Source organism: Nicotiana tomentosiformis, chromosome 12 (assembly GCF_000390325.3).
Source record: "Nicotiana tomentosiformis chromosome 12, ASM39032v3, whole genome shotgun sequence".
NCBI lineage: Eukaryota > Viridiplantae > Streptophyta > Magnoliopsida > Solanales > Solanaceae > Nicotiana > Nicotiana tomentosiformis.
Genome location: NC_090823.1, coordinates 118,695,541 through 118,708,151, shown reverse-complemented (window position 1 = coordinate 118,708,151; position 12,611 = coordinate 118,695,541). Strand labels below are relative to the sequence as shown.

The window sequence follows — 12,611 nt, the reverse complement described above, 5'->3', positions numbered from 1 at the left end:
TGGATTATACTTATTTCTTGATTTAAAATTATTTAGCTAGTAAACTTTACATCACTCAACAAATCCAGAAGAATGATTGTCGTGAGATCTCCATGCTTTCGAGATTAGATCATTTTTTCTACATTTATATATCATCCATGTCTAAGCTACTAGTAATTAATTGATAACGACAAGATTGTCAGCATTGCAAATGTTGAAAATGAAATATATTTGGTCCAATAATTATCTTCCTGTCTGCTGTAGGCAAATTATAGATTTTTACGTGTTAAATAGTAACAAATTATGTCTCTTTTGAAGAGATTAGGAAAACAAGAACAAAAGAACTTGGAGTTAGATGTACATCTAAGATTCCACGCAACATGTCATAATCAAAAGTTTCCTCGTGAACTAACTGAAAATATTGCCTGGGAAATGAGCCTTAATTGACTGATATTATTCTACTACCTCCTATTGTAAGTATTAATCAATATTAATTGAATTTGTTTCCATTTTTTTACGTTATACAATAAAATAAGAAATTGTTTTCTCCAGACTTAACCGTACTGCTTATTAATTAGTGGAACATATATTAAAGTCACACGTACATATAGAACCCAAGTGAGTAAATCTTATGAATTGAGGTAGTGTAAAATTGGTCAAACTCGTAGCATTATGATCTGTCAGCGGTCTAATCAATAGTAGTACGTAGCATTTAGTATCGACGTTGAATTGACTAAAGAATAGAAGCATTGCTTTTGTTTTTATTTTCCAAGAATCAAGACTCGAGATGCTTAATAATATTCCAAACGTTCAGCTTAGGAGATAGTGGTTAGCACACGTTTTCTTCTTGCAAAGATGTGTGAAATTACTGAAACTGAAATTCACGTCTTCATCTCCCTACCTTCGTAAAAATATTTTCTGGCTTGAACTATCCTCATTACGTAAACTCAAAATGCACTTTCCCCCTTTCCTTTATCCTATTTTTACACGTCGCAGAATAGTACAAATATTTCAAGTAGTCACACTCATTTCTCAAGTTCCAACATGAGTTCGAACGTACACAGTAACCTATAAAAATAAAATTATTTATCCTTATCTATCAATTTATTTTTTTATTCATCAAATTAATTACATTTTCTACCCATATTAGTTTTTATAGGGAGTTTTCTCTTTTTTCTCTTATTCTTTTTTATTTCTATGCTTCTTTTCTTTTTTTTCTTTCTTTTCTCCTTTTCTTTTTTCTCGTTTTCTTCTTATTTTTTTCTTTTTTCTCTTTTATTCATTTATTTTTGTCCAAATCGTATTATTTATATTTTTACCATAACTTATTTCACACTCAAATTTGACTACTTCTTTATTTTTTTTATTTTTTATTTTTTTCTTTATTTCTTGTTCCTTTTCTAATTTCACGTGATTGCCATGCAAACCGTGATCTCCTTCCCTACAAATATCAGTACACACTCTACCATAACATAACCAGTTAAGGGGCAAAATATAATCTACGGCCGCCAAATCTCCATATATACTAGTTAGAATAGAAATGATAATAAAATATTGGAAAATACAATAAAAGTATAAGTAGCAAAAAAGACTTCTAGTACCATATGATACCAATATGATATACATGTATACCAACAGAGTATATGATTGCTCTAGAATATTGCTACAACTATCTGCGACTATACTACTGTACCAAAACATTAAAGGATGCGATAAAAATATGAGAAATTACATGCTCGCATTGTAAGCTAAATATTCTCAAAGCAACTTGCTCATCCCGTATACTAACTGGATATATAGATGTATGGGGTAATTCCAACAATTGCTTATAACTATAAAAACTATTACATAATACAAATAATCTATGTACATCGGCATAAAAAAATCCCAGCACTACAAATCATGTTCATATAAATAATTTCATAATAGAATTCACTTAAAAATGCAGCTAAAACAACCAAAACAAATTTCAAACTACCATACGATACCAATATGGCATATAACTATACCAACATGGTATACAATTTTACTGGTTAATTTCCGGCAACTATATGACTATACTATTATTACATAACACACATGCATAAAGAGGGGAAAAAAAGTGTACCACATATTAATATAATAAAGTATTTTAAGATATTGTACTATATTACTATTATTAAAAAAAATCAAATAGTATACTAATTAAATGCAGCTAATACAACCAAAAAAGGATTCAACTAACATATGATACCAATATAGTATATAGTTATACTAATAGGGTATATAGTTGTATGGGGTCGTTCCAACAACTGTATATAACTATAAAAACTACTCCCTCCGTTTCAATTTATGTGAACTTATTTTCTTTTTAGTTCGTGCCAAAAAGAATGACCTCTTTCCTTATTTGGAAATAATTTACCTATATGCAATAATTTATACCCACACAAAATATATATGTGCCTCATTTTACACCACAAGTTCAAAAGTCTTCTCTCTTTTCTTAAACTCTGTGCCCAGTCAAATGGGTTCACATAAATTGAAACGGAGGGAGTATTACATAATATACAAAATCTATGTCCATAGGTACAAGAAGATCCAACACAGCAAAATATGACATATAAATCATTTCAGAATAGAATTCACTTAAAAATATAGCTAAAACAACCAAAAGATATTCCAACTACCATATGATACCAATATGATATATAATTATACCAATAGGGTATACAGTTCTACTAATTAATTTCAGGCAACTATATATGACTATACTACTAGTACATAATACACATGCATAAAGAGAAAAATTAAAAAATAGTGTACCGCATATTAATATAATAATATATTTCAAGATATTGTACTATAATACTATATATAAAACAAACGCATAAAGAAAAAATCAAAAATAATTACATAATACATATGCATAAAAGAAAATTTAAAAAATTCAAGATATTGTACTATTCTACAATTACTAAAAAAAAATCAAACAGTATACCAATTAAATATAGCTAATACAACCAAAAAAGATTCCAACTAACATATGATACCAATATAGTATATAGATATACCAACAAGGTATACAGTAGTAAGCAAAGAGTTTTAAAAAAAGTTTTTAAATTCAATTATTAAACTGAAATAATATCAGTTGTCACATAATCTAATTAACTCAATTTTGTGCGTCATCGATTATACTAACATTTAGATATGTTATAATAATATACTATATACCATTTTGAAATAGAGAATAAATTAATAAAAATATTCAATGGGCACGTAGACCCTATTATGAAATGAAAAGATAGAAGAAAAACGTTTATTTATATTTGAGAAGACAATAAAAGAGAAAATAGGGTGGGGCAATTAATGGGGTTTCACGTGATCCGGGATTAGAAAGGAAAGGATTTTGAAAAAAGGTAGTTGGGTAAATACTTTAGATTGCATAGGTACACATTGTAAGACAAATTAGAATGGGCAGTAACAGGTAATTAAAATTAGATTTCACACTTCTTCACAAAGAAAAAGGTATGGATTTAATTAAAAGGAAGTATGCACGGTTTGGTATGCTGAGGAAAACAAATTCAAGCAAAAAAGAGGAATGGGTGGCCGGCAAAAATAGATTTTGATGAATAGGTAGAAATTGTAATTAATTTCTAAATGGGCAAAAATGGGTAATTAGTTTGTGCTTCATAGGCAAATCGTGTAGTTTTCTCTATATTATTTATGTTCTTGGCATGTGACAATAGGTGCAAGCTCATTGTCAAAGAATAGTGGGTTTAATCCTTTGATTTAGAATGTTGAATCTTGTGTACCATTTGTATAGCTTAGCATAAAGTTTTGATGCAGACTATATTGCTTTAACATTCTTTATAGTTTATTAATCTCTAATTCCGCTCGGTAATACTGAGAATTTTATTTTCCCTTGATATTTTGTAATCAGTTTCCTCAATCTAGCAAGTGGAGTAGGAAATTTACTTGGAATGACAAAAGATGCCACTTTACAGCACGAAGGAACACCAAATAGATAAGTACACAAGTCCAACACAAATAAGCACAGTTACTATACCTAGTTCAAAGGCAATAATGACTTCACAGTTTAGGAGAGACCAAATTAATCTACTGTTCTGGCATTTTCACAGTTAAGATTAGGTAGCAAATTTTGAAGAAAAAAAAACAAAACAATAATAATGTCTGAATCAACTTGCGCGCACCTCAACTGTTTCACTAGCTACCGGCTACCTCCCACAAGCACAAGTACGTGTTAACTTTGCCTACCAAGGCTTGAATTACATTTTATAGATTGTGAACTTGAATACTGCTATCCAGAGTCTTATACAGTTGATATTAGTAAGAATATTAAGCAACAATTAGGAAAACATATTATATCCGACTTATAATTCCGATACATGTCCTCTCTGTTGTGCAATCTATATCAAAACTGATTAGGGAAAACCAGCTAAGGGAACACCCAGTCCCCCCAAAAAAGGAAGGGAGAAAGAGAAAAAGGAAAACAAAAACAAGTTCACCCCCTCCAGGACACATTTACAGCTTCACAGGTCCCAGATTATTGTTTGGGCTTGAAAACTTACAAATCCACCCACAGAAAACTTGCACTCTCTGCTCCAGCCAATCTGAGGTAGCAGTAAGCTGTACCACTTCAATAGGATCTTCAAGACAAAAATAGATAAAATGAAGTTGTACCCTGCAAATTAGAAGGAGAAATTGCAGCTGCTCGAGCCCCAGTAGCCAAAAAACACCGTCCGTACCAACCACAGAGGGAGCATGTTTCCAGGAGAAAACTAATAGAGCAAAGTAGCTCATGGTTTGATAATATGATCACGTCACAATCTGAAATACCTTGCTCATTTGCGTCCCTGAGAGACTACTTCCTTCTGTTTTGTGAGAGTATCCTGGAACTCCAAGCGTTTAGCTGACCTGAGATCAACTACACTGGGAGGCATTGGTTGAAGGGATCCATGTAGCTTAACTAAATTAAAGAATTCCTCCTTTTGAAGACTTTTTTTCTCAACTAGTATATCAACAACTGCATCCATAAGGTTCCGGTTTCGCTCAAGGATCTGTACAGGCATTTCAGGATTACATTAATGAAAATCTGAGCAACATGCAGTTTCTTAACTAACTTTATCTTCTTCTTTTTCCACTTAGACCAGAGGGGCAGGGAATGAGTCTACTGATACCTCTTTTGCACGACCATAGCACTTATGTAAGATCCGTAGTGCCTCTGAGTCAATGTCCTAAAAAGCACAATGTATTTTGGAATTCAGGTGTCACGCAGAACACATCTATATGGAAAATACAGATGGAATGCAATACCAAAGAAGTGCAACCAAAAAGCAGAGACTGGAATTTTTTTATTTTAGAAGCATATTTGAAACTCTAGCAACCGCATACAAATGAAGTATTCATACTTCTGGAAGGAGGAAACATATATTTTTGTTAAAATTTCCATTGCCTTTAAGCAATTGATCAATGGGGAAGGGAAAATAGTTAAATTACTAAAGTTGGGGGGGGGGGGGGGGTTAAATCTTACATTTATCCGATCTGCAACCCAGAAGCTAGACAAACCATAATGTTTCTCAGAAAGACCTCCAAGAACAAGAGTCCGAGCCGCCGATCTAGCATTGTCTGCAGTCTCCGCCCATATGGTACTGAGCTGAAATATTTTAAATGTATAAGTGACTAATTATTGCCCCAGTGGACTTCCCGTGATGGCTACATTTCTTAATAATCTTTAAGACACCAACAAAAGCAACACTGGATCTTTTTGAACTATTTAAGTGCTACGTGACAACAACCACCCAGTAAAATCCCAAAAGTAAGGGGTCTGGGGAGGGTAGTGTGTACACAGACCTTACCCTACCCCAAAGCCCCACAAATGGAGTAGTGGGTGCTAGGTGACAAATGATGCAAAAATAAAATTTAAAGTTTCTGCATATCTTACCTGGTCCTTTCCATACCACAGCTCATCAGCAGCACGTGGTGCTAGCTGAACAGTGATGTGATCCAAGAGTGACTGTCGGCTGCATTAAAATGAATTTTAAAAGTTAAAGATGACTACACTCAGGAATTTTCTACTTCTGAGGTGCAGTCGCGCCAATGCAGTAGGCAGTCGCCTCTTCCAAATTGCCATGGGAAGCAAGACCAACAGACAATGAGGTATTTCAAAAACAAATACTTCATGTCTTTGGTGTCTACAGATATGTTTCTTCACTTCACATAAGGCAATACATGATTAGAGATTTGAAATACTCACTTCTTAGTTCCATTACATACATATCTTGTTGCATTTGATTTTCAATTTTAAGTTTTGAGAGAAGAAATCAGAAAGATAAGTGCAATATGAAGGGGATAGAAATCGTGCCTCAGCATTCCTTCCTTAAATTTGACATGATCCATTTTCATCCGCACATAACCAAGCTCCCTGCCAGCCCTTGGAGCAATAGTGACCTTCTCAAAAAGAAACATTACAAAAAACAGCCGTCATAAAAAGCACTTTGAGGAAAGTTCATACTGTAGACAGTAGCAATTGGCTCAATTAATCATCAATTATAACGATGATGATAACAGCTATTTTGATAGGTATGAAAATAAGAACTCAATGCACTTTGGAGGAAGAAGAAAAAGACAAGAGAAAGCTGTAGCTTCCAGCTCTAGCATTAACGAGCATGATTCTACTTTTCCGTATCTTGTCAAACAAAGAGCATGAGAAATCAGAATTCAGAAAGGAGGAGAAACATTGATTGCTCTATCATCAAATATTTCCTAACTGACCCAAGTTTATCTATACCAGCAGTCAGTTCACTTCAAAGCCCCTTGCTAGCAACTAATATTCTATTACATGGGTACAGCTTCCTTTGTCTAATACATGGTTAAATTAGACAGAAATTTCTGCATAAAAGAAGAAAAAGCATGAGAAAATCAAAATTCAGGAAGGAGGACGAACATTGATTACTCTTTCTCCTAACTGACCCAAGTTTTGTTTGCCATCCATACCAGTAGTCGGTCCGCAACAAAGCTCGTTCAAAACAAGTCAATTTTCTACTATACGGATATCGCTTCTTTTCTTTATAACATGGTTAACTTAGATTGAGATTTTAGTTATCATCTAAACTGTAAAGCTCATATCCATACATATTGTATAGGGAACAAATATAATCAATTTTAACATTTGAACATGCGCAACTACTTCGTCAACTTTCAAACAGGTATCCACTATGTGCAAGATGTAGTCTCACCTCAACTTCGCTCTTCTCATGTTGACTAAACTTGCCGTGCAGGTATTCCGTCTTCCTTCTACTTATCCTAAATATAACACTAGAGCTAATTCTTGACAAGGTAATATAATGACATGATATTCCACCAACACTGAATAATTAGGAAGAAATGCCAGAATTCGTATTTCCAAGCAGTTAGCCAAAGATAGAAATCCATGCAGTACAACAGTTCTTTAGCCTTTGTCATAGATGTGATGCAAGCATCTAGAAAAATAAATGCATATTTGGGTACTATTGAAGAGTGAACCAAGACGAAAGCAAAGCAGAAGCACAGACATGATTGCCTAACTCAGTAAAGATACTTCACCCAATTATCATACCATAACAACAATAATGAGAAAGCAGAGAGTAAATTATCAAAAAAAGATATGAATAAAAAAGCAGACAGTAAAAAGCAATATAGAAGAGAGTAAGAGCATTACAAACTCAATATTTCTAAGATCTGGGAAGTTCACTGCCACGACAGCCATCGCTGCTTCATTAATAGCAACTTGCTTCCACATTTCAGGGCTCCTCTCCTTCCGGTCAAGCATTCCTCGTTCTTCAATTTGTGCAGCTTGTAACAAGTCATCAGTTGTAATCTGCTAAGTGCAAACTCTAAGGTTATACAAAGTCTACTGTCTCTGGTAGCAGAAGAGCACACCATGGAGAAGTGAAGTACAGGTTTGGACACCTGTTTTAGTTGAGGAAATACTTCGCAAAGTAGTGACATTAGAGATGGATGGTGACCAGAACTTCATCTTTGTCATGATAAAATCTAGAAGACAAATTCCAGCGTACAATATTTTTGGTCTCTATGATGATATTTAGAAAAATAACACGAGGCTCATTAACCAACATCAACCCATCCCCACTTCTTCGGCTGAAAAGGGCATCATATTGAAAGCAATAACGAAAAAGTTTCTCCCATGTTGCGTGCAATAAATAAGAGCTCAGCTTAGGAAGATCTCATGTTGTTTAAAGACTATGTCAAAAAGTCCATCTGTATGGTAAACAACAACTAGTATTGGCATATATTGCTTAACAAGGTTCTCTTTTTTACCTTATCAAAAAAACAAGGTTAGAGGAAAATTTGACTCACTCTGAAGCCCTAAATCTATTACCTCAGGTCTTCCATCACGCATCATATTAATAGCGGCAACCTCAACAATGTTGGCCAACTCTGCACCAACCATTCCATCAGTCATACTGGCAACAGCCATATAGTCCAAATCAGGAGCCATAGGCTTCTTACGAGCGTGCACCTAACCCAAGGAGATTCAATGTAAGAAAAACATGGAGTAAAACATATTATAAGCTTGCTAAGATGTTATAATTTATATATCCCCAAGAAAAGCACTTTAAGATGCGGTACACCCCCAAAATAATGGAACCTTTCAACAGACAATTACATATGTAACATGCACCTTAAGAATTTCAATTCGCCCAATAAGGCCAGGTTTTGGTATGTATATCTTCCGATCAAACCGCCCTGGTCGAACAAGTGCTGGGTCCAATATGTCTGGTCTATTTGTAGAAGCAATAGTGATGACTTCACCTTTGCCTTCAAAACCATCCAAGCACACAAGAAGCTGGAGAAAAAAGGAGAACCAAATCAATGTAGCCTGAAATCTCAACAAGATGAAGTGAAAGTTTCTCATAAGTGCTAAATGCCCTGGAAACCTGATTCAAAGTCGCATCACGTTCTTGTCCACCCGAACCCTTTATCAAACCACGTTCTCTGCCAACCGCATCCAACTCATCAATGAAGACCACTGATGGTGCCTGAGACAGACCACACAATAACGCTCATATCTTGTTAAGACTTTATAAATTATATATACAACCACCCTTAAGTAAAAGCAAAAATGACTTGACAAGATTTGGAAACAGCACTTATGAAGCAACCCACCCAGCAAAATTCTATCAATAAATTAACGACTCCTCAACGTCAAACTAGCTGGTTTTAGCAATATCAAAAGACAAAAGCAAGCAATCACTCAGAATAGGAGGGAAATGGTAGAGTCTTCATAAAAAGCAAAGGTGGAATAAGAGTAGCCAATTAGAACACCAAGCGCTTTTAAGGAAATGCCTCAAGAGGATGGGCATGGATAGTAGAGAAGATAGAAAAAGGACTTACATTCTCCCTTGCCTCTTGGTAGAGTGCTCGAACACGAGAAGCACCAACACCAACATATATCTCAACAAACTGAGATGCCGAAATGGAGAAGAAGTTCACCCCTGCCTCACCAGCCACAGCCTTTGCTAGCAAAGTCTTCCCCACCCCAGGTGGACCACAAAGCAGTATACCCCCTGAAAGCATTGCCCAATAGATATGTAATGATATAAGACAAGAATAAAGCAATACCAGGCTAATGTGCCAAACAAGGAACGGAAAAAAAAAACTGAGGAATCATCAATGAAGTGAAACAGACAGGTGCATAGTAGATCTTATGCCTCACAACATTGTCAATATTTGAGAAGTGAGATAATGCAGGCAAGAACGGGAAAAAGGAAGAAGACGATAGCAGGGAAATAGAATTTAAAAATAAATAAATAAATAAATAAATATATATATATATATATATATATATATAAATTAAAGAGGCACTGGAAATGCTATTTGCATAAATTGATGTAATGAATGACAAGGAAACTTTGAGGGGAGAGAGAGAGACAGACAGATAAGAGGTTCTCTTAGTTAAAGTTACAGAAGCAGATATCAAACTTATTAATGTTATATTGAAGTCAGAGTGAGTTCTATTCTTGCATGCGATAGAATTATGTTAAAACACGGAGTAGTAAAATGCAGGTAGATGTAAAAACCCAGAGAAATATCTAGGAGAAACTTTACTAAAGCAAGAATCTCTTGTTACAAAGTAAAGGCGAGCAAATACATTTTGCACTATAGATGTTACCCATAGAGATATGGATGTAGAAGTGCCCACTGCCAAAGGACAGAACTTAGTAAACCCCCAATTCCATGATAAAGAAAGAGCCATAGGTGACCTAGCTAGCGGTGGACTAAAGAACCTTGGATCCGCTAACGCTGCAATTTCACAGTGGAAGAAGCCTATAGCTTTATGTCTATTGTATCCACGTAAACACACGATTCCATAAGGAAATGACAGTAAATTACAGAAATATACACTAGTACCCAGAACAAATAACTAACAAGTCTAGAGCAATTGAAGCGGTATATTCCTGCTGATCTGAAATAGAAAGAAAAGGACTTCCTATTTACAGAAATTATACGTCAAACAACAAACTCAAATAGGAACCACATTCAAGAAGACCCCCCAAAAATCAATATGTGCATATATATCTGACCTGGTATTTTGACTCCTCGCCTGCGATACATCTCCCCATGGGTGAAGAACTTAACAATTTCCTCAAGCTCCTCCCTGATTTTCCCAAGCCCAGCAACATCAGAGAACTTAACATCCACACCTCTCTCTAAATACTGGGGAAGTTTCTTATTACGTGCTCTTCGGACACGAGCACCTGACCTCATGAATTGCATAGCCATCTTCATATAAGGATTTTCCTCCCCTTTTCTTCCTTCCTCTTCGTCGTCATCATCAACACCCTCAAGCCCTTCCATTTCCCTCTCCAATTCCCTCATCTTCTTTTTCTCATCAGCTTCTGCTTTCTCTATCTTCAACCTATCCTCATAATCCTTTTTCTGCCTCCTATAACTAAGCACGACAGTTCTATAAAATATGTAGAAAAATACCAATCCAAGAGCAGTGGCAACATTCGAATCACTAGCTAAGGTTTCCCACATTCTTGCCATATCCTGAGAACTTCTACTTGCTTGACGCAACGACTCCTCATACCTCATTCTCTTCAACTCCCTCTTTCTTTTCCTCTCTTCCACTTTCTTCTGCGTTTTCATTGCCTTCTCCATCCTCTCCCTCTCCACCCTCATCTTTGCTAACTCCTGGTTTTGCCTCCTCTTAAGTTCTTCTCTCACCCTCTTCAGCTCCAACGCCTTTTTTGACTGTGGCTTGGCCTTCACAAAAGAAAGCATCCAAGCTGGAATATTTGACAAGAACCCCAAATAAGGTGAAGGCAGCTCAGGTTTTTTCAGTGGTGGAGTATAGGCATTCATACAAAGTCCATCAATTTTCAGGTCATCCCATTCAGACCAAAATCTTGGATCACTCTCAACAGAAGGTAACACAATTCTAACAACCTTAGAATCCTCTAAAACAGCTAAAACTACCTCGGGCCGTTGCTTTAACTCTACATTAGGTGGTTTAATTATATGCTTAAGTTTCCCTTCCCTTTTCAAATCCAATATTTCTGTATAAGGCAGCCTATTGCTCACAGTTGGAAGGCCCTGTGACCATTTTTTCAACTCTTGTGGCGTTAAAGCTTCAGTCTTTTTCGTCGAACGTCTCTTTTCGGAGACTTTTGCTGCATTTGCGGGTCTTACAAGTGAAGTTGAAAGTACAGTGAGTGTAACTGAAAGATTAAGTAAACCCAGTTGATTAAACCTAAGTTTCTTGTCTTCTTCGGTTGTGGGACTGTCAGAACTGCATGAAATGATTAACGGGGTTCTATTTTTTCGACAGTGGGGTTTGTTAAATTGGGGAAAGGAAGGAAAAAATTGAGAATTTAGAACGCAATTACAGGCCATGTGATTAAAAAGAGAATTTTGAATAGAGAGTTGAGGATGATTACATTGTTGAGCGAAGCAAGAGAAAGGCCTTAGGTAACTTGAATTTGGAATTGAGAAACCTCTTAGGCATTTTATCAAACAGCCTCAGGATGATAATTTTCGCTGCAAAAAAGCATAAATAATGCAGGCAGATGTTTATGAATGAAGAGGAGAGAGGAAGAAGACACTGAGCAGATATGGTGGCGGGTCGCCTGCATATAGGACCAATGAAGTTGCCAAGACATTTTCTTTTGGGCTCTACTGACGGCCCAATAATGGAGGCCCACTCCACCCCTTTCCAGTTTGGAATTTTGATAACTATTGTACAACACTTATCTATCTATCTATATCTATATTATATTAAAAATACAAAGGGTCTTAACGAAATGTCGTTCGCCTTTTTTACCCTCAAAAAATAGATTCCACCTCAAACAAAATTATCATTTAAACTTTTCCCTAATGTTTAGTAGTTCTAAATCAATGAAATTTTGTACATTAAATTCTTCCTTATTTAAAATTAAAAATAGGTCAAAAATACTAATATTATATGGACTCAAAGAATAATCTATTTTTAGGTCTAATATTCTCGCTATGCTTCTATGCTTCTATAGCGAGAGACTTTTGCCTCAAGAAAACTCTATTTACATAAACCTAAGATTCTAAAATTTCATGACTTTAGACTAGAGTAAGTGAACAAATATCTTCCCTGGTTA

At 35.4% G+C, this 12,611-nt stretch overlaps 1 protein-coding gene across 1 annotated transcript; it reads right to left on the bottom strand.

The window, feature by feature from the left end:
- Positions 1-4,213: 4,213 nt before the first annotated feature.
- Positions 4,214-12,082, bottom strand: LOC104109692 (probable inactive ATP-dependent zinc metalloprotease FTSHI 2, chloroplastic). Its single transcript, XM_009619037.4, has 11 exons — positions 10,563-12,082; positions 9,373-9,545; positions 8,916-9,017; positions 8,660-8,824; positions 8,357-8,497; positions 7,676-7,834; positions 6,341-6,426; positions 5,921-5,999; positions 5,510-5,632; positions 5,157-5,213; positions 4,214-5,036 (listed from the first exon to the last, which is right to left on the bottom strand). The coding sequence occupies exons 1-11, from the start codon at positions 11,875-11,877 to the stop codon at positions 4,821-4,823; spliced, it is 2,616 nt and encodes an 871-aa protein (XP_009617332.1). The 5' UTR covers positions 11,878-12,082; the 3' UTR covers positions 4,214-4,820.
- Positions 12,083-12,611: the final 529 nt, after the last annotated feature.